The sequence below is a fragment of the Salmo salar genome, chromosome ssa02, assembly GCF_905237065.1.
Source record: "Salmo salar chromosome ssa02, Ssal_v3.1, whole genome shotgun sequence".
Lineage (NCBI taxonomy): Eukaryota > Metazoa > Chordata > Actinopteri > Salmoniformes > Salmonidae > Salmo > Salmo salar.
In genome coordinates, this window is record NC_059443.1 from 89,046,752 (window position 1) to 89,070,151 (window position 23,400).

Sequence of the window (23,400 nt, forward strand, 5' to 3'; positions counted from 1 at the left end):
AGAGATCTGTAGTTCCTCATATAGAAATATGCTTAATCAGATGATTGACATTTGGATAATAAGCTTTGATATAACGTTATCTTGGGGTTCCTTCACTGCCCATCATAGAAGATCACGGGGTGGTATTGAGAGCGGGATGATATTTATGAAAGCAGAGGAAGGTCTATAGTTCCTGGGAGGCTTGATTTTGCCGTGGTCTCTGGGAGGTTAGAGAACCATCCGGTCATTGTCTGGGAAACAAACGTATATGTTTTGGTTCCGCTGGGAGGATGTTTGGAGAGCTGCTTCGTAGCTGTGGAGAGTCCTTGAAAAAGCAAATGGAATGGTTGTCGTGAGTACCTGAGAATTTCTTACGTTTTATATGTATTCTGTGAATATATGAAAATATGATGAATTGTTTGTGTGTATAATCGATTACTAGAGATTTGATAAAGTAATACTGGGAATATAATTAGATACAATTTAAACAACCCATATGTAGACGAACGTAGGTTTTGAGTTGGTATCTTTAATAGATCATTTGATAAAGATGCATTTTAAGCATTATTAAACAGTCTACAAAGTCTAGCCAATTGTCTCAGAAACTGGAGTGTGTCCACTTTAGGGTAAATTACCCTAACGATGAAACTATAAAAAGCTTTTGGGATTTTCTCTGTCCAGGTACTACATTTGAAATAAAAACTGCCCTTAAGGCATGTGGGGAGGTTCTTCCCAGTATGAGAGGAGTTGCTAGATTTATTTAATAAACCTTTTTCCATAAAGTTAGAGTGAACCATGGTGGCTGACTAGCTGTTGATGCTGAAGAAGCGTCCCGTCCAATAGATTATACGTCACAGTGGCAGAATCACCTGAAAGACGCACATCGCCATCTGCTGACTGGAGTTGGTATCGCAGTTGAGATAATACTTTCAGACAAAAAGCTCAAAAGCGACTACCCCTAAACACCAACGACTCCCTTTGAAAACGGGCGATATGGCATCAGAAACATTTATTATAGTGTAAAATGTACTACAAGTGTAGATAAATAGAATAACTTTGGTCATACCCAGTCAGCACGTGACGTCCAAGGGCGTCGAATTATGGTCGATATCAGGTCTGTCTGTTGTGGCCACTATTTCACCCTAAAATAGTCATCCCAAATTGGGCTGTGTATAACTATGTAAGTATCTCTCGGACAAGGTGACTTTTATCAATATACACTCTAAAAAGTAAAGGTTCCTGGAGTATCCTGTAGGGGTTCTTCAAATTGAAACTGTGGGGGAACCCCTAAAAGTTATTTGAAGAACATTTTGTGGGAACCCATATAAGTTCTTTGAAGAACCCCTTATCATGGTTCCTCAAAGAACCTTTTGGGGTTCATGTCCACCCTCCCTCCATTATAAAAACATTTGAATAATAATAATAATAACTTACACAATATTGATTTAAATAACTCATTGTTTATTTAGTGGCACGACAAATGTGAATTAATATTTACAAAACAATTTACCAAACAAAACACATTACCAAATTGCAACATTTCTGCAGACATGTCAGACCATAATAAATAAAAAATTTACTTTGTATAGTGATTTTCATGACATTTAAAAATATATAAATAATGATGTACAATAAAAACAACATTAAAAATGAATCATAGGTAAACTAACAATATTGTAGACTTGATGCTAAATACAGATTTTTCAGCTTTAGTGTGTATATCGTATCCACTTAGTTATGTTAGGAAGTTTTCCATCTTTATGACCGGCCCTGGTAACTTCACCCCAACTTCTCTGATCCCCAGAACACAGTAACTTAAAAACATAAGTGTTTTTCTGACATTTTGGGGAAATTGAAGGGAAAATAAAAATACAGCCGTAGCAGAGCTCCAAGTCCCATGGGGACGTCCTCTAGGGCCTGGATGTTCTCCCCATCAAAGGCCAGCGGGATTTCACTCTCATGGTGGAATGGATTTCCACCGATGTGCAGTAAAGGAGTGAAGAGCGGTGAAATCTGTGTCAACAAAAGTAAGGAAAGATTAATATAGATACAACTAACAAAGAACAGAACAAATGTTCAGCTGTAGTTTTATATAAGCATGCACACCTATGTTAATGAAGAAACAGATGATTTGTGCATAGGCATACCTTGTCATGGACATAAAGGCCACTCGGGTCCTCATTGAAGAGGTAGGGCAAGAGCAGAATCGCTGCTGTGGACTCCAGTCCTAGTAAAGAAAAGCAATGATCTTACTACACTTGCTAATTTTATTACAAAAGACATTAGAGAAAGGGAAGGAATAAGAGCAAATCCCTCTTCTGTATTGTCCTTCAGGGACTGTCAAAATAGCAGGATGATGTCCTCACCCCTGCCTCGCCTCTCTACCTCTGATAGTCCTTGAATTATCTTTTTGTCTATATCCATTCCATGGACTTGATTCATTTCTGAGAAGATCTGAAAAGATAATTTGCACACATTTGTATGCTAATAGATGTCAGTTTGTATTGACTGCTATGTAGGTTAAATGTACACTTCAAATGCAGCTGTCCTACAACATATCTGTACCTTCTTCTTGATCCCAATTGCAATATATATATATATTGAAAGATAAATGGCATCGACATACAATGTAATGTAAAATAGAATAACATATTGGAGAAAGCACTAGCCAATACAGTACTGCCATACAGTAACAGTACTGCCATACAGGCCTAATATCACATTTCAAGATATCTTTGTACACAAATTGTTCAATATTGTATCAGGCTGACTTGAAAGATTATACGCAACATTTTGCTGCATGGCAATACTGTGTTTGGATTCTGAAGGGCATTTATACAAAAGAGGTAGTCTAGACACTGTATTAATACCATTATGCATTTGAATCCCATCTACAGCTACCATCTAAGATATTCATTTCCCTCCAAAAGGGGGGGACATGTAACGTTTCCAAAATGGGATAATATTGTACATGTAACGTTTCCAAAATGGGATAGTATTGTGCATGTAACGTTTCCTAAATGGGATAGTATTGTACATGTAACGTTTCCAAAATGGGATAGTATTGTCCATGTAACGTTTCCAAAATGGGATAGTATTGTACATGTAACGTTTCCAAAATGGGATAGTATTGTACATGTAACGTTTCCAAAATGGGATAGTATTGTACATGTAACGTTTCCAAAATGGGATAGTATTGTACATGTAACGTTTCCAAAATGGGATAGTATTGTACATGTAACGTTATGCCCCCTTGTGAGTTAATAGTATTGCATGCTGTAGCAGGCTATATAAAGAGGAAGACCTCCATTGACGATTCAGTTCATTGTAACATCTCGTCTGGACAGGTCACCGTCCTTAGTTAGTTAGTTAGTTAGTTAGTTAGTTAGTTAGTTAGTTAGTTAGTTAGTTAGTTAGTTAGTTAGTTAGTTAGTTAGTTAGTTAGTTAGTTAGTTAGTTAGTTAGTTAACGAAGCTAACGTTAGCTAGTTCATTATCACAAAAGTGAGAACTGCTCTAGATTGGAAACTTACATTAATGAGTGTAAAGCCATGTTGGCTTTATGGAAACAATATACAATATATGGGAAAGAATATAGTTGAGGAAATAATCCAAACCTAGTTGTGCCTAGTTAGGACATAACGTTAGCTAGCTAGCTAACGGTACTGTACTGTAGCTCATACAACGCCGACGGTCAAACCCGGCTTTGTAATATTTACGTTCATTAACTATAGTAACGTTATGGAAGATATTCACAGAAAACCATAATTGTCTTCGTTATTCATTATTAGTATGTTATATTATTATAATAAATGATTTCGAGACATATTCAGAGCCAAACATCAACCCAACTTAACCTTTTTAACTGTTGTCGCATCCAAACGTGTCACCATCGTTTTCAGTTGTAATTGCGAAGTTCCCGGAAGAAGTCCAGCAACAACGGAGGTTCCTCGATGAACCCACCTTCTAACAAGTTCTTTGAAGAACCTTTTGGGGCCGTTTTTCATTGACCAAGAACCCTACGGTTCTTATGGGATCTGAGAACAACTCTAGTTGAACCCTTCATTTTTAGAGTGTAGTCGACTCTATTTACTCTCAGATTCAAACATGATGATTAGCATCAACGATCAATTCAGCTGCTGTTGCTCCAATACAGTTTGAGGTGAGACGGTGAACTGATGTTGAACTGGGCAGTCAGCTGCTGCTGCTCCAATACAGTATGAGGTGAGACGGTGAACTGATGTTCAACCGGGCAGTCAGCTGCTGCTGCTCCAATACAGTATGAGGTGAGACGGTGAACTGATGTTGAACTGGGCAGTCAGCTGCTGCTGCTCCAATACAGTATGTGTAAGGGCTGTCTGAGGAAGTGGACCAAAATGTGGCGGAGTTAGTGTTCAACATGATTTAATTAAGTAACGTGAACACTGTACAAACAAAACTGACAGCCAACACAGTCCTGTCAGGTGCAACCACTGTGACAAGAACAATTACCCACGAAACACAAAGGAAACGTAGGCAACTTATGTGTGACTCACAATCAGCCACAACCCTCTACAGCTGTGCCTGATTGGAAGTCACACGGCCAAAATCAACGAAACAATCAAAACACACACTCTTTTCTGCCACGTCCTGACCCAACTACAACCTCTACTGGTCAGGACGTGACAGTATGAGGTGAGACGGTGAACTGATGTTGAACTGGGCAGTCAGCTGCTGCTGCTCCAATACAGTATGAGGTGAGAAGGTGAACTGATGTTGAACTGGGCAGTCAGTCATTCATTCTGTACAATGAGTCTGGTCTGTCATTGTTGCTATTGAAAAAGCACTATTGCACATTGTGGTGGAAATTCTAACCAATCAGGAGAGACTTTTGAAGAAACGACAACAATCCAACCTTTATTTAATAAGAATTGCAATAATGTAGCTGGTCAGCCCTACACTCTGAGGTGGAAGTCTGAGAGCTCGATGACACAAGGTGTTCAGAAGCTTTATATAGTCAAACTATCTTGTGCATATAGAAAACACGTGATCTTGGTATGTGATATCATCCAGACCAACCTGCCCTCTAAATACACCTCTGCTGTCTTCAACCAGGATCTCAGCGATCACTGCCTCATTGCCTGCGTCTGTAATGGGTTCGCGGTCAAACGACCACCCCTCATCACTGTCAAGCACTCCCTAAAACACTTCAGCGAGCAGGCCTTTCTAATCGACCTGGCCCGGGTATCCTGGAAGGATATTGACCTCATTCCGTCAGTAAAGGATGCCTGGTTATTCTTTAAAAGGGTTTTCCTCATCTTAAATAAGCATGCCCCATTCAAAAAATGTAGAACTAAGAACAAATATAGCCCACGGTTCACTCCAGCCTTGACTGTCCTTGACCAGTACAAAAACATCCTGTGGCATACTGCATTAGCATCGAATAGCCCCCGTGATATGAAACCTTTCAGGGAAGATAGGAACCAATACACACAGGCAGTTAGGAAGGCAAAGGCTAGATTTTTCAAACAGAAATGTGCATCCTGTAGCACAAACTCCAAAATGTTTTGGGACACTGTAAAGTCCATGGAGAATAAGAGCACCTCCTCCCAGCTGCCCACTGCACTGAGGCTAGGAAACACTGTCACCACCGATAAATCCACGATAATCGAGAATTTCAAAAAGCATTTTTCTACGGCTGGCCACGCTTTCCACCTGGCTACCCCAACCCCGGTCAATAGCTCTGCACCTCCCACAGCAACTTTACCAAGCCTCCCCCACTTCTCCTTCTCCCAAATCCAGATAGCTGATGTTCTAAAAGAGCTGCAAAACCTGGACCAATTCAAATCAGCTGGGCTAGAAAATCTGGACCCTCTCTTTCTAAAATTATCCGCCACAATTGTTGCAACTCCTATTACTAGCCTGTTCAAACTCTCTTTTGTATCGTCTGAGATCCCTAAAGATTGGAAAGCTGCCGCAGTCATCCCCGTCTTCAAAGCGGGAGACACTCTAGACCCCCTCTTCAAAGGGGGAGACACTAAACTCAAACTGTTACAGACCTATATCTATCCTACCCTGCCTTTCTAAAGTCTTCGAAAGCCAAGTTAACGAACAGATCACCGACTATTTCGAATCCCACCGCACCTTCTCCGCTATGCAATCTGGTTTCCGAGCTGGTCATGGCTGCACCTCAGCCACGCTCAAGGTCCTAAATGATATCATAACCACCATCGATAAAAGACAATACTGTTCAGCCATCTTCATCGACCTGGCCAAGGCTTTCGACTCTGTCAATCACTGTATTTTTATTGGCAGACTCAACAGCCTTGGTTTCTGTAATGACTGCCTCGCCTGGTTCACCAACTACTTCTCAAATAGAGTTCAGTGTGTCAAATCGGAGGGCCTGTTGTCCGATCCTCTGGCAGTCTCTATGGGGGTGCCGACTCTTTTCTCTGTATATATCAATGATGTCGATCTTGCTGCTGGTGATTCTCTGATCCACCTCTACGCAGACAACACCATTCTGTATACTTCTGGCCCTTCTTTGACACTGTGTTAACAAACCTCCATACGATAGAGTTCAGTGTGTCAAATCGGAGGCAGTCTGGCAGTCTCTATGGGGGTGCCGACTCTTTTCTCTGTATATATCAATGATGTCGATCTTGCTGCTGGTGATTCTCTGATCCACCTCTACGCAGACAACACCATTCTGTATACTTCTGGCCCTTCTATGACACTGTGTTAACAAACCTCCATACGATAGAGTTCAGTGTGTCAAATCGGAGGGCCTGTTGTCCGAACCTCTGGCAGTCTCTATGGGGGGGCCGACTCTTTTCTCTGTATATATCAATGATGTCGATCTTGCTGCTGGTGATTCTCTGATCCACCTCTACGCAGACAACACCATTCTGTATACTTCTGGCCCTTCTTTGACACTGTGTTAACTAACCTCCAGATGAGCTTCAATGCCATACAACACTCCTTCCGTGGCCTCCAACTGCTCTTAAATGCAAGTAAAACTAAATGCATGCTCTTCAACCGTTTGCTGCCCGCACCTGCCCGCCCGTCTAGCATCACTACTCTGGAAGGTTCTGACTTAGAATATGTGGACAACTACAAATACCTAGGTGTCTGGTTAGACTAAACTCTCCTTCCAGACTCACATTAAGCATCTCCAATCCAAAATTAAATCCAGAATCGGCTTCCTATTTCGCATCAAAGCCTCCTTCACTTATGCAGCTAAACATATCCTCGTAAAACTGACTATCCTACCAATCCTTGGCTTTGGCGATGTCATTTACAAAATAGCCTCCAACACTCTACTCAGCAAATTGGATGTAGTCTATCACAGTGCTATCCATTTTGTCACCAAAGCCCCATATACTACCCACCACTGCGACCTGTATGCTCTCGTTGGCTGGCCCTCGCTTCATATTCGTCGGCAAACCCACTGACTCCAGGTCATCTATATGTCTTTGCTAGGTAAAGCCCCGCCTTATCTCAGCTCACTGCACCATAGCAGCACCAACCTGTAGCACGAGCTCCAGCAGGTATATCTCACTGGTCAACCGCAAAGCCAACTCCTTTTTGGCTGCCTTTCCTTCCAGTTCTCTGCTGCCAATGACTGGAACGAATTGCAAAAATCACTGAAGCTGGAGACTTATATCTCCCTCACTAACTTTAACAATCAGCTGTCAGAGCAGCTTACCAATCAATGCACCTCTACACAGCCCATCTGTAAATGGCCCACCCAACTACCTCATCCCCATACTGTATTTATTTTTGGCTCCTTTCCTCCCCAGTATCTCTACTTGCACATCTTCTGCACATCTATCACTCCAGTGATAATTGTAAATTGTTATTATTTCGCTATTTATTGCCTTACCTCCCTAATCTTACTACATTTGCACACACTGTATATAGATTTTTCTATTGTGTTTTTGACTGTACGTTTGTTTATCCCATGTGTAAGTCTGTTGTTTGTGTCGCACTGCTTTTCTTTATCTTGGTCAGGTTGCAGTTGTAAATGAGAAGTTGTTCTCAACTAGCCTACCTGGTTAAATAAAGGTGAAAAAAACATTCTGACATCATTTAAAGGTGAAATAAATATGTGTCACTAGCTTCTAGAACTCTCGTCCCCTTGGAACGAGCCCAAACAAAACTCATCTCCAATACGGAAAAACATGCAATAATGTAGCTGGTCAGCCCTACACTCTGAGGTGGAAGGCCGAGAGCTCGATGACACAAGGAGTTCAGAAGCCTTATATAGTCAAACTATCTTGTGCATATAGAAAACACGTGATCTTGGTATGTGTACGTGTGTGGAGAACGAGACACAGACTAACTGTGAATTGGTCGTCTCGTTCTGTAGCAACAGCTAGTTATTCTAGTCTTCTAGTGAGGTGTCAAAACAACAGGAAATCACTCTAGACACAGTTCCTCTGAAGTAGATCAACGGTTCCCCCGAATTGGGACAAGCAAGCGAATTTCTAGAGCAAGTCAAGAGATAAATCACACTCAGCCTGAACTGTGTGATGTAGCAGGGAGTTGTAGTTTCTCTAGAGATAAATCAGATCCAGACTGAACTGTGTGATGTAGTAGGGAGTTGTAGTTTCTCTAGAGATAAATCAGACCCAGACTGAACTGTGTGATGTAGTAGGGAGTTGTAGTTTCTCTAGAGATAAATCAGACCCAGACTGAACTGTGTGATGTAGTAGGGAGTTGTAGTTTCTCTAGAGATAAATCAGACCCAGACTGAACTGTGTGATGTAGTAGGGAGTTGTAGTTTCCAACAGGCCAATATTCTACATAGTTCAGTGCATAAAACGTAATTAACTACAGTGACCATAATCCATTGCTTGCCTACTTGTCTTGTCTGTGTTTCTTTTACACCTGCTATGTAAAAGAGACAGAAGAATGCACAATGGTCAATGCTATCTGGGATCCTTGGGACATCCCTACCCTAACCCCTAACCTTAACCCTTTTAAATGTCAACTAAAATTGGCTAGGGACGTCCCAAGGATGTATCTCTACCTGAAAATACATGATCTAAGTGATTGATAGTTGGTATTCAGCAGTCATAAAGCCTTATTTACTATAATGAACTACTAAAATAGTGATTTTGTCAGACAGCATAGACAGCAGCTCTAAACTTTATTGACTGACTGATCCATTCATCCTTCCATCCCTCCTCAGCCTTCCTCTCCTCTGAAGACCCAGTGAGGGTGGAGCTCAGTCAGAGAGCTGTTGAGGGACTGGTTAGGATGAACACTTCTACAGCCAGAGAGGTGAGAGGTCACACATGGTTTAGATGGTAAATATTTATGTCCCCTTAGCGGTTCATCACGTCAGCAAAAGGGAATATGTTCCATCATCTATGTTTATTTACATTAGTGCAAATTGTCAACTGATATTGGTGATATTGGTGTAATTTCTCACCCTTTTGGCTGTATGAAAGTTCATTTCCCCTCAGGCACACACATTTGTTCTTTGTTATTATGAAGGTAATTTGTGTATAATGTACTTTTCCTCACTCATTAACCCCATCTCCTTACATTGCTTATTTATATTCAGTGGCCTGACTGCATCCAGACTGTCAAAGGCCCATCCTGGTAGATCTGAACCTAATTCAGATTGGAGTGATCTGATGACAGAAGTCACATTTAGGTGCCAGGTGTAACTGAGGCCATAGATGCGCCATTTCCATTACTTTGAGTGTTTTATATAATATAACTAAATGTGTTTCTGTGTTGCAGGGGCAGTCAAGAAATGGAACAGCAAGGCCACAGAACATGACATAAGCAGAGCTGTGGGAGACCACCTCAAGCCCCTGGTAGAGCCGGGGGTGGTGTTTACCACTCCACCACACCTTCAGCAGGCTTGATACTGTTTTTCATACTAAGAGTCTGTTGATTGGTCAGTGTTAAAGGAATTTTATATCTTGATGATAATAATCAATTCGCCTTGACTAATGCCCAAGGTTTGTAAGACAATGGGTTATAATAATTAGGCAAGGACTCAGCTTTCTGCAAAAGGTTTCTGTAGCTTTATTCATGAGAACGTTCTGAGGTCAGGATAACACAACAGTCATTTTATAGTTCTTGCTTACTTACGCACATGCATTTACACACAAACTGTTGTTGACCTGCATCCCCCATTGACTTCTCACGCTGTTTATCACATTCTAGCTCAGCCTGTTCCTTTCCCTCAAGGTTAGGAACCCTTTGAAGTTTTACTCCCTTTACCATCTTGTCCCCTGCTCTCTATACTAATTGCATACACACATTTCTTTCCCTCTCCAGTGGTTCCTGGAACTAATCAGACCAATCGATCATTACATTGATTATTCATTAACCATGGTGTATGACTAATAATTCATCATGGTTTATTGATTCATCTACCTTTATTAGATAATTCTCTTATCAGTCAGTCATTGGGTTCATTTGTTTTATTATATGTTCCAATAAAATCAAGCTTTATTCATAAAGCACATTTCAGACATGGATGCAACAAAATGGCTTCACAGGAAAAAGATAAAAATATTTAGTACACAACAAACATAAGAGGATAAAAAACAAAAGTCTTAAACTGAAAGACTAATGAGCACCCTATGGAAATGCTATTGATTAAAATGTTAATTGGATGCATGATCCAACCCAAAATATAAGCTTGGGACACTATGGGGGTCAGTGTCCACTGAAAATTGACTAGTAACAACAAATGGGACCTAAAAGTCACCCACCATGAGACCCACTAAATCTGCCCAAGAAGAGGCAAACAAAAGAAAAACCCACACCAAACTTAAAGACAGGAAGCAAACCAAAAAGGTGGCGCAACTAAAGGTGTTGACTCTCCACATGTATCAAGACAACTGGAGCACTGGGCCAGACACTCTTAAATAGAACCTGGACCAGCTCAGGTGAAACACCTTCCCACTAACGAGATGGACAAGCCAGCACAGGAGTAACACATACTGACTAACGAGGTGACACCAATCAGTGCGCCAAAGACACATTTCAGTTGAATGCATTCAGTTGTACAACTGACTAGGTATCTCCCTTTCCTATATGGAACATCCAACCTCAAAACAACGATATATATATAACTAGGCAAGTCAGTTAAGAATAAATTCTTATCTACAATGACGGCCTATGAACAGTGGGTTAACTGACCTGTTTAGGGGCAGAACGACAGGTTTTTTCCTTGGCAGCTCGGGGATTCGATTGAGCAACCTTTCGGTTACTAGTCCAAAGCTCTAACCACTATACACACCGCCCCACTTGGAACGAGTCCAAACAAAACTCATCTCCAACACAAAAAAACGGGCAGTCAAAAATAAATTGTGATCCATGGTAACGCACTGGCTAAACACAAATATTTTTTTTACTTCTCAACCTTGAGACAATCAGCAACCAAGTTGTCCTTAGAGAGAGAAGCTCCGCAGTGAGGTGGAGCTTCTCTCTCTTTTCAGGGTTCACTAGATAGGCATGTTGTTGGATCGGGGCCCAGTCTCCAATGTCATGCTCTAGTACATTTGGGTTGGCACATGTGAGAATTAACCCTGATATTCTAAAAGCAGGGCAACAATGTCAATATAATTGTACCAAAAATTGTCAGTTGGTTGCATAAATAATTATCATTACTAAATGTTATTTTCAATGACTTTTAAATGACATTTTGCTAGGTGGGATAGCCCCAATGTCAAAACACAGTTTTAACGTTTCCAAATCAATAACCAATATGCAGAAACAGTTTGGGATAAATTGAAAACCTCAACATAAAATGTGCTATATACACAAACATCTGCCACAATAATCATATTACTTGTATTTTTTTAAACAAGCACCTTATAAACTGCACAAGCACCAAAAACGCTGTTGTTTTGACAAGTAGCAATAAATCACTGATATCGATTAGGGGGGGAAATCAGGTTGTACGTGATGTTGAAACTAACACAACTAAAAAACACACATGGAAATGGGAGATATCTTTTACCTCACTGATTAGAGGACAACCTGCAGAAGACAGTCAGCTACATTTTGGAGTGATGCATTTAAATGTAGGGGTCACTAAACAAAGGAACGCAACACTTATTTGTCATAACTCATCGATATCATGTTGAAATCAATTGTGCCGAGAGGAGGTTGCGCGTCCTGTTAAAACTAATAGCTCAAAAAACACACAGAATCTGGGAATAATGTGTACATCACTGGTTAGAGGACAACTTGTAGAAAACAGCTAGCTACATTTTGAAGTGTTGCATTTTGATTCAAGTGGGTCACCAACATGGTAAGTGTAACAGAACTCTTTTTGTGTTAGTCACTTTTTGTTAAATCACATAAATAGTACTCTTTCAATTCAGAGCCTGGATTTTTCCCAAGGCTAATATCCATACCATGCTGAAATCAATTGAATGGGGCAAACATTTAGGCTTCTACATTGTGAAATACCTTAAAATACTCCAACTACAATGTTAAAAACATTCTACATTGTGACATTATTTCATTGATATCATGAAACAACTCCTTCATATATTTTCTGATGTTTGATCAGAGATCTTTTATCAGAGTATCTCTTGTCACATTGACCACAGCCAAAAGATTTCTCTCCTGTGTGTGTTCTCTGGTGGACAGTCAGATGTCCATATCGACCAAAACTCTTCCCACATTGATCACAGCTATAAGATTTCTCTCCTGTGTGTGTTCTCTGGTGTAGCGTCAGCTCTCCAGATTGACCAAAACTCTTCCCACATTGACCACAGCTGTAAGATTTCTCTCCTGTGTGTGTTCTCTGATGAATTTTAAAGCTTGCTGATGAGGTGAATCTCTTCCCACAGTCAGAGCAGCAGTGAGTTCTCTTCCCTGTGGAACTCTGCAGGTGTTTCTTGAGGTGTTCTGATGTGGAGAGACTCTTCTCTGCCTCGTCAGCATCATGATGTTGATGAGGCTCCCCAGAGGGTCCACGATAGTCACGTTTCTCTCCTGTGTGAATGACAAAGTCAGACAGACGGTTAAAGGCCCACAACAGCAGAAATCCAATGTTTATTTGAGGTAAAAGGTGATGCCCAGATCATACCCATGAAGTTGTACAACAATTGACGTCTGTTAAATTATCTGACAATTAAGACAGTCAACTTAGCAACAATTATATTTTGTCTTGTTTTCACATTAGTAGTAACTAGAAATAAGTTATTAAAGTTGTTGAAACTCTAAGCAGTGTGCCAGACGACTTTTGGTCTCCAATATAGGTCCCTTTCTGTGTTTGCTAAAATTGTAGCCCGAGGGCAATGCGCACACAATTTGATTGCAGAAACACCTCCCTGCTAATGAGAAAACCACTAGTTATGGATGTAGTATATCTGGTAATGAGGAAACCACTAGTTATGGATGTAGTATAGCTGGTAATGAGGAAACCACTAGTTATGGATGTACAGTAGGGGAAAAAAGTATTTGATTCCCTGCTGATTTTGTACGTTTGCCCACTGACAAAGAAAGGATCAGTCTATCATTTTAATGGTAGATTTATTTCAACAGTGAGAGACTGAATAACAACAAAAATACCCAGAAAAACGCATGTCAAAAATGTTATAAATTGATTTGCATTTTAATGAGGTAAATAAGTATTTGACCCCCTCTCAATCAGAAAGATTTCTGGCTCCCAGGTGTCTTTTATACAGGTATCGAGCTGAGATTAGGAGCACACTCTTAAAGGGAGTGCTCGTAACCGCATCTTGTTACCTGTAAAAAAGACACCTGTCAACAGAAGCAATCAATCAATCAGATTCCAAACTCTCCACCATGGCCAAGACCAAAGAGCTCTCCAAGGATGTCAGGGACAAGATTGTAGACCTACACAAGGCTGGAATGGGGTACAAGACCATTGCCAAGCAGCTTGGTGAGAAGGTGACAACATTTGGTGCGATTATTCGCAAATGGAAGAAACACAAAAGAACTGGCAATATCCCTCGGCCTGGGGCTCCATGCAAGATCTCACCTCGTGGGGTTGCAATGACCATGAGAACGGTGAGGAATCAGCCCAGAACTACACAGGAGGATCTTGTTAATGATCTCAAGGCAGCTGGGACCATAGTCACCAAGAAAACAATTGGTAACACACTACGCCGTGAAGGACTGAAATCCTGCAGCGCCCGCAAGGTCCCCCTGCACAAGAATACATATACATGCCCGTCTGAAGTTTGCCAATGAACATCTGAATGATTCAGAGGACAACTGGTGAAAGTGTTGTGGTCAGATGAGACCAAAATGGAGCTCTTTGACATCAACTCAACTCGCCATGTTTGGATGAGGAATGCTGCCTATGACCCCAAGAACACCATCTCCACCGTCAAACATGGAGGAGGAAACAATATGCTTTGGGGGTGTTTTTCTGCTAAGAGGACAGGACAACTTCACCGCATCAAAGGGACGATGGACGGGGCCATGTACCGTCAAATCTTGGGTGAGAACCTCCTTCCATCAGCCAGGGCATTGAAAATGGGTCGTGGATGGGTATTCCAGCATGACAATGACCCAAAACACACGGCCAAGGCAACAAAGGAGTTGCTCAAGAAGAAGCACATTAAGGTCCTGGAGTGGCCTAGCCAGTCTCCAGACCTTAATCCCATAGAAAATCTGTGGAGGGAGCTGAAGGTTCGAGTTGCCAAACGTCAGCCTCGAAACCTTAATGACATGGAAAAGATCTGCAAAGAGGAGAGGGACAAAATCCCTCCTGAGATGTGTGCAAACCTGGTGGCCAACCACAAGAAACGTCTGACCTCTGTGATTGCCAACAAGGGTTTTGCCACCAAGTACTAAGTCATGTTTTGCAGAGGGGTCAAATACTTATTTCCCTCATTAAAATGCAAATCATTTTATAACAGTTTTGACATGTGTTTTTCTGGATTTTTTTGTTGTTATTCTGTCTCTCACTGTTCAAATAAACCTACTATTAAAATTATAGACTGATCATTTCTTTGTAAGTGGGCAAACGTACAAAATCAGCAGGGGATCAAATACTTTTTTCCCAAACTGTATCTGGTAATGAGGAAACCACTAGTTATGGATGTAGTATATCTGGTAACGAGGAAACCACTAGTTATGGATGTAGTATATCTGGTAACGAGGAAACCACTAGTTATGGATGTAGTATATCTGGTAACGAGGAAACCACTAGTTATGGATGTAGTATATCTGGTAATGAGGAAACCACTAGTTATGGATGTAGTATATCTTGTAATGAGGAAACCACTAGTTATGGATGTAGTATATCTGGTAATGAGGAAACCACTAGTTATGGATGTAGTATATCTGCCTGGAGCAAAAAATGGTGAGGAAAGATTTTAGTTTTTCACGATGTATTCTGAATATTACAGCACTAGATCAGGAGTGCTACTCAAGGAAACTCACATTAAGTTCTGTGTCTATTCACTAATTCACCACCGTGGGGGAAAACTCAGGGGAGTTCTCATAGGCTGACAGCAAAAATAGCCTCCATTACCAGGTTGCTTATGAGTGCATTTCACACTACTTTTGGATTATAATTGTAAGGCTCGCTTGAATCTCCTGCTTAATATGTTTGTGTTATTGTCACAAATCAACTAATATATACTTAATAAACACTTCAACCAGTAAAAGCTCTTTAGCTAGCTTTGCCATCAGCCTGAAACTGAGGGTTTGTACATTAAGTGTTTAACAAATTGGCCCATAACGTCACCTAACAACAACATAGACCTACTGTAGGACCCATAACTTCACCTAACAACAACATAGACCTACTGTAGGACCCATAACTTCACCTAACAATAACATAGACCTACTGTAGGACCCATAACTTCACCTAACAATAACACAGACCTACTGTAGGCCCCATAACTTCACCTAACAATAACATAGACCTACTGTAGGACCCATAACTTCACCTAACAATAACATAGACCTACTGTAGGACCCATAACTTCACCTAACAATAACATAGACCTACTGTAGGACCCATAACTTCACCTAACAACAACATAGACCTACTGTAGGACCCATAACTTCACCTAACAACAACATAGACCTACTGTAGGACCCATAACTTCACCTAACAACAACATAGACCTACTGTAGGACCCATAACTTCACCTAACAACAACATAGACCTAGGACTATAAATCATTTAATATTTCAGGTGAAACATGGACACTAAAATGTCTTTGTCATGACATTTCATAACCTGATCACCAGATAATGTTGTGAGTAATCCCACTAGGCTACTTTGTAATGTGTTGTCATTCTAAATGTCCTGAATAAAGGAAAATAGCTCTGTGTGTTGTACAATAGCCTATCCATCAAGGAACATTTCTCTACACATTATGAGCTAATTATCTCTGTGTCCAAACAGACTAACGAGACCCTACAGTAAATCAAGCAGACAATAACACATTATAAACATCAATTTGTTAGGGATGTTGGATCCAACATGGAGCACGGCATAACTGTCTTTACCAGAGTAATGAATGAAAAAGCACTTTGGTAAAAAAAATTTATTTCACCTTTATTTAACCAATTAGGCCAGTTCTCATTTACAACTGCGACCTGGCCAAGATAAAGCAAGGCAGTGCGACAAAAAAACAACAACACATGGGATAAACAAAAGTAGTCAATAACAATAGAAAAATCTAAATACAGTGTGTGCAAATGGAGTAAGGAGGTAAGGCAATAAATAGGCCATAGTAGTGAAGTAATTACAATTTAGCAAATTAACACTGGAGTGATAGATGTGCAGATGATGATGTGTAAGTAGAAATACTGGTGTGCAAAAGGGAGAAAAAAAATATAAATAAAAACAATATGGGGATATGGTAGGTAGTTGGACGGGCTATTTACAGATGGGCTATGTACAGCTGCAGTGATCGGTAAGCTGCTCAGATAGCTGATGTTTAAAGTTAGTGAGGGAAATATAAGTCTCCAGCTTCAGCAATTTTTGCAATTCGTTCCAGTCACTGGCAGCAGAGAACTGGAAGGAAAGGCGGCCAAAGGAGGTGTTGGCTTTGGGGATGACCAGTGAGATATACCTGCTGGAGCGCGTGCTATGGGTGGGTGTTGCTATGGTGACCAGTGAGCTGAGATAAGGTGGAGCTTTTACTAGCAAAGACATATAGATGACCTGGAGCAAATGGGTCTGGCGACGAATATGTAGCGAGGGTCAGCCGACGAGAGCATACAGGTCGCAGTGGTGGGTGGTATATGGGGCTTTGGTGACAAAACGGATGGCACTGTGATAGACTGTATCCAGTTTGCTGAGTAGTGTTGGAAGCTATTTTGTAAATGACATCGCCGAAGTCGAGGATCGGTAGGATAGTCCGTTTTAGGAGGGTATGTTTGGCGGCGTGAGTTAAGGAGGCTTTGTTCCTCTGAGGAGATGGGAGAACCTTCCAGAAGGACAACCATCTCTGCAGCACTCCACCAATCAGACCTTTATGGTAGAGTTGCCAGACAGAAGCCACTCCTCAGTAAAAGGCACATGATAGCCTGCTTGGAGTTTGACAAAAGGCACCTTAAGACTCTAAGACTATGAGAAACAAGATTCTCTGTCTTGATGAAACAAAGATTGAACTCTTTGGCCTGAATGCCAAGCATCACGTCTGGAGGAAACCTGGCACCATCCCTACGGTGAAGCATGGTGGTGGCAGCATCATGCTGTGGGGATGTTTTTCAGCAGCAGGGACTGGGAGACTAGTCAGATCGAGGGAAATATTAACGGAGGAAAGTGCAGAGAGATCCTTGATGAAAGACCTGCTCCAGAGTGCTCAGGACCTCAAACTGGGGTGAAGGTTCACCGTCCAACAGGACAACGACCTTAAGCACACAGCCAAGACATCGCAGGAGTGGCTTCGGGATAAGTCTCTATGTCCTTGAGTGGCCCAGCCAGAGCCCGGACTGGAACCTGATCTAACAACTCTGGAGAAACCTGAAAATAGCTGTGCAGTGACGTTCCCCATCCAACCTGACAGAGGGGTCTGAATACTTTCCGAATGCACTGTATACAGCAACACCTCCCCCATAAGCATTCCTGTCTTTTCTGTAGATGTTATATCCCTGTATTGCTACTGCTGTATCAAAGGAATTATCTAAGTGAGTTTCAGAGATGAGCACTACAGTGCATTCCAAATTCAATAGGCAGGCTAGTAAACAAAAGTTTCCAAATAAAAACTTTTCCAAAAAATGTCAAAACGTATAATGCCCATCCAAGAGACTGTCGACCAATCGCATTTCACATTGTGATGCTGTGACACACAGTTCCTAAGCTAATTGTCACAAAATCTCTTTTAAAACCCCGGGGGAACACAAGTAAGCTTCATTCACCAGAAGTTATGCATGCTAGCCAACGTTAGTCAGGAGGCTCTTTAGTCTAGCTAGGCTAGGTAGGGCTGGGCGATATGGACAACATTTTCACTATTTTTTTATTCAAAAAGTTGGTGAAGCAGCAACTGTACTGGAATGAGAACAATATAGATGCTACTTCGAGAACACAAACTCTCATCTTTCACAGCAAAGAGCAGGGAGTCCAGGGGATCACTGGAGGAGCAATGGAGGAAGCATTGTGGGATTCTCTTGGTGTGAGTACAGTTGTGCAGACTGAGTGGACGATGGTGAAGAACAGTGACTCTGTAGAGTTGTTGAGATTGAGTGGACGATGGTGAATAACAGTGGAGTGAAAGGGGCTAAAGTTGGTAATGAACAGCAGTTTATGGTTGGAGTGGGAATCATCAGCAAGGATGTTTTTTTGGGTGACCCGTTAGAGGTCTCAAAGATGGTGAAGGATGAATTGGGTAAAGTGACCCGTTAGAGGTATCAAAGATGGTGAAGGATGAATTGGGTAAAGTAGAATCGGTTCGAGTGACCAGGAGCGGTATGATGCTGATTGTGTGTCAACAGCACAAAAGGAGAAGCTCTGTGACTCAACAAGATGTGGACGTACGATGTGGAAGGCTATGACTTTCAGAGTAGGGCACCGGTTAAAAGTGTCATCTCTGGTGTTGCGTTGGACATAGAGGCTGGGTGGTTTAGGGATAACATTCCAGGTATACGCACGTCAATAAAATGAATGATAGCAGGAAGGTTTTACTGTCGTTTGGTGAACTGATTCTCCCATCTTATGTATAACCTGGGTATGTGAGATATGCGGTGAGACCCTATGTACAGAAGCCGCTGCGGTGTTACAATTGTAAAAGTTTGGACATGTGGCAAGTGTTTGTCCAAGGAATAAATATGTTGTAGTTGAAGAGTCAGATGAAGCATGTTGTTGTAATTGTGATGGGAATCACGTTCCCAAGATCCTGGAGTGCCCTGTACAGATGAAGGATGTCACAGTAGCTAGGATCAGGCCCATCCAGCAGGTGTCCTATGTGCAGGCAGTGAAAATAGCTGAAGGCGTGAGTAGAGAGAAGGTAGTGGATGTCCCACAGTCTGCAGTGAAGCCATGCAGGAGAAGGATCCCAACACACTAATAGTGTAGAAGGTGGACTGAGTTGTGTTTATAGCGCAAGTGAGAAATTGCACTAGTCAAACTGTTTATTTTGTATTCTATAATTTTAATTAGAATGATTTGTTCTTTCAACAACAACAAAAAATTGGGGGGGGGGGGGATTTTTTACAACCACGTACAGTAGGAGGCAGCAATACACCTGATGAGTGTAGTCTGACAATAAACCTCAGCGAAGAAGAAGACATGGTAAGAACCAAAGTATTGGTCAGTGTTTCCAGATGACCCTAATTAGATGTTACATTACATGTTTTCTTACTTCATGTAGCCGGCTAGCTAGCCAACATATTCAAACTTCTTATTCCTCTCTGATAAGATACCGCTGCACAAACATGCTTATCTATGCCTACACCAGCACTGGCACTGACAACAGGCAGTATTAGCCAGCTACGTTTGACTCTTAATACATTCCATTCCATCCTTTCCTCTATTTAGAATCTAATAGTGTTCCATTCCATCCTTTCCTCTATTTAGAATCTAATAGTGTTCCATTCCATCCTTTCCTCTATTTAGAATCTAATAGTGTTCCATTCCATCCTTTCCTCTATTTAGAATCTAATAGTGTTCCATTCCATCCTTTCCTCTATTTAGAATCTAATAGTGTTCCATTCCATCCTTTCCTCTATATAGAATCTAATAGTGTCCCATTCCATCCTTTCCTCTATTTAGAATCTAATAGTGTTCCATTCCATCCTTTCCTCTATTTAGAATCTAATAGTGTTCCATTCCATCCTTTCCTCTATTTAGAATCTAATAGTGTTCCATTCCATCCTTTCCTCTATTTAGAATCTAATAGTGTTCCATTCCTTCATTTAAGCCACTGTAACAGTTGTGTTTAAACATGTTGACTGACAAAAGAGACGTTACAGCATGCCTGCCAACTGGCTATATGGCAAAATGTTGATATGTCGAATGTGACCAGGTTTGTGCAGATTGCTTTCAGAGGTAGGCTGTACCCAGAGTAATAGAGGACACTATATGTTTTGTTGAATGCCCAGAATTTTTATCGATAATCAAGGAGCAAGTGGGGATTTTAACGTTTATTCCAGTTTTATTGTACAATTTTTTCCCTAAAAGTAAATTGAATATTTTCCTTATTTCATCAAAAGTAGATCCATAAAATCAACACACTTCCAGCACTTTGCATGGGTTTTTTGGCAAAGTCGTTTTTTACCAGGAGACTGTAGTGCCACTTTCTCAAAATGAGCATGAAATTGCTGTAGGAGGAGGGGTCTGTGTTTTATCAGGAGACTGGGGCCGATCCCCATTTAGGAATGTATGCTTTGTCTACACACTCATTTCATGCTCTGCATACCTACCTTGGGCACTCTGAATACATTTCATTAAACGGCTGAAAACCCTCACACTTGTTGGCCAACATATTTTCTCATGGAGTTTTAATTTCAATAGGGTTTTCAGTACATTCCATCTTAAGCCATCCCTTTAAATACAGTGTACCTTTTTAATTAGAATGTTGTGCCTTTTACTGAGGAGTGGCTTCCATCTGGCCACTGGACCATCAAGGCCTGATTGGTGGAGTGCTGCGGAGATGGTGTCCTTCTGGAAGGCTCTCCCATCTCCACAGAGGAACTCTGGAGTGCTTTCATAATGACCATCGACCATCTCGGGTGGTTGTTGTCCTTGATGATGTTCTTGGCCTTCCGGTGAAATCGGGTGCTGTAGATGTCCTGGAGAGCAGGTAGTTTGCCCCCAGTGATGCGTTGGGCAGACCGCATCACCGGGGGGGTGCAGTTGCAGGCATTATCAGTTGCCGTACCAGGCGGTGATACAGCCTGACAGGATGCTCTCAATTGTGCATCTGTAAAAGTTTGTGAGGGTTTTAGTTGCCAAGCCAAATTTCTTCAGCCTCCTGAGGTTGAAAAGTCACTGTTGCGCCTTCTTCACCACATTTCTGTGTGGGTGGACCATTTCAGTTTGTCAGTGATGTGTACAATGATGAACTTGAATCTTTCCACCTTCCCCACTGCGTCCCATCAATGTGGATAGGGGGGTGCTCCCTCTGCTGTTATCTGAAGTCCACGATCATCTCCTTTGTTTTGTTGACGTTGGGCGAGAGGTTATTTTCCTGGCACCACACTCCCAGCTCCCTCACTTCCTCCCTGTAGGCTCTCATCATTGCTGGTAATCAGGCCTACTACTGTTGTGTCGTCTTCAAACTTGATGATTGAGGCGTACATGGCCATGCAGTCATGGTGAACAGGAAGTACAGGAGGGGCTGAGTACCCTTCATTGTGGGTATCAGTGAAGTGGAGGTGTTTTCTCCTACCTTCACCACCTGGGGGAGGCCTGTCAGGAAGTCCAGGACCCTGTTACACATGGCAGGGTTCAGACCCAGGTTCTCAAGCTTAATGAAGAACTTGGAGACTTACTATGGTGTTGAATGCTGAGCTATAGTCAATGAACAGCATTCTTACATAGGTATTCCTCTTGTCCAGATGGGATAGGGCAGTGTGCAGTGTGATTGCCTCGTCTGTGGATTATTGAGGCGGTAAGCAAATTGAAGTGGGTCTAGGGTATCAGGTAAGGTAGAAGTGATATGATCCTTGACTAGTCTCTCAAAGCACTTCATGATGACGGAAGTGAGTGCTACGGGGCGATAGTCATTTAGTTCAGTTACCTTTGCTTTCCGGGCTCCCGAGTGGTGCAATGGTTTAAGGCACTGCATCTCAGTGCAAGATTCATCACTACAGTCCCTGGTTTGAATCCAGGCTGAATCACATCCAGCCGTGATTAGGAGTCCCATAGGGCAGCGCACAATTGGCCCTGTGTCGTCCGGGTTTGGCCAGGGTAGGCCGTCATTGTAAATAAATAATTTGTTCTTAACTGACTTGCCAAGTTAAAGGTTAAATAATAAATATATATATATATAGGGTACAGGAACAATGGTGGACATCTTGAAGCATGTGGGGACAGTAGACTGGGATAGGGAGAGATTGAATATGTCCGTAATATGTCTCATAGCAAAGGGTCTGAATACTTATGTAAATAAGGTATTTTTGTTTTTTATTTGTAATACATTTCCGATAATTTCTAAAAATCTGCTTTCGCTTTGTCATTATGGAGTATTGTGTGTAGATTGTTGAGCAACATTTTCTATTTAATACAATTTAGAATGAGGCTGAAACGTGACAAAATGTGGAAAAAGTCATGGGATCTGAATACATTCCGAATGCGCTGTAAACTAAAGTTTAAAAAAAAAGTTAATTAAATCCATGTAAAATAATCTTTGTCTGAAAATAAAATCTGATCCTCAACTGCGTTTCCCTCCAGTCAGCAGACGGCGATGTGCGTCTTTCAGGCGATGCTGCAGCGTGACGTATAATCTAGTGGACGGTTCTTCATAAACAGCTCGTCTACCACCTCGGTAGTTTGCTAGCCAACATAGCCGAAAGATTCAAGCTATTTATACGCTTTCGGTCTATATTAGCTACTGTGTTTTAGACACACTTCTGTCGTATCTACTTGTTAACCTATTTAATTTAACGTTATTTTTTATTAGTCAGCTATAGTAGCTGGCTGGTTAAGTTAGCATTAGCCTAGTCGCTAATGATAGCTAGCTAGCTAACATCCCCGAACATGAGCTCCCTAAACTACTCCCCTCCTGTTAAAGAAGAGGAGGTCTGCTGGACGGAGAAAGAAGCTCTGGGGCTGAACATTGTCGTGAAAGAGGAGAAGGAAGAGGAGGATGTTGCAGTAAAACAAGAAGTAGAGGGTGAGGCTGTTACAGTGAAAGAGGAGGATGGCGTTTTTGGAGTGAAGAAGGAAGGGGAGATTATTGTCACATTGAAAGATGAAGAGGAGGAGATAGGAGATATGATTAACACCAGTAAGTACTGCCTTCAATTACTTTTTAACATTTTGGATATTCGGAGTTGGCTCGTCAATACCTCTTCAACG

The 23,400-nt window shown here is 41.5% G+C and overlaps 1 protein-coding gene across 1 annotated transcript in view; it reads left to right on the forward strand.

The window, feature by feature from the left end:
- Positions 1-22,841: 22,841 nt before the first annotated feature.
- Positions 22,842-23,400, forward strand: part of LOC123732713 (oocyte zinc finger protein XlCOF19-like) — a 66,947-nt gene continuing 66,388 nt past the window's right edge. The window contains exon 1 of the mRNA XM_045711971.1: positions 22,842-23,329. Within this exon, the coding sequence (XP_045567927.1) occupies positions 23,080-23,329 (250 nt within the window). The 5' untranslated portion in view covers positions 22,842-23,079. The remainder of the gene's footprint in view (positions 23,330-23,400) is intronic.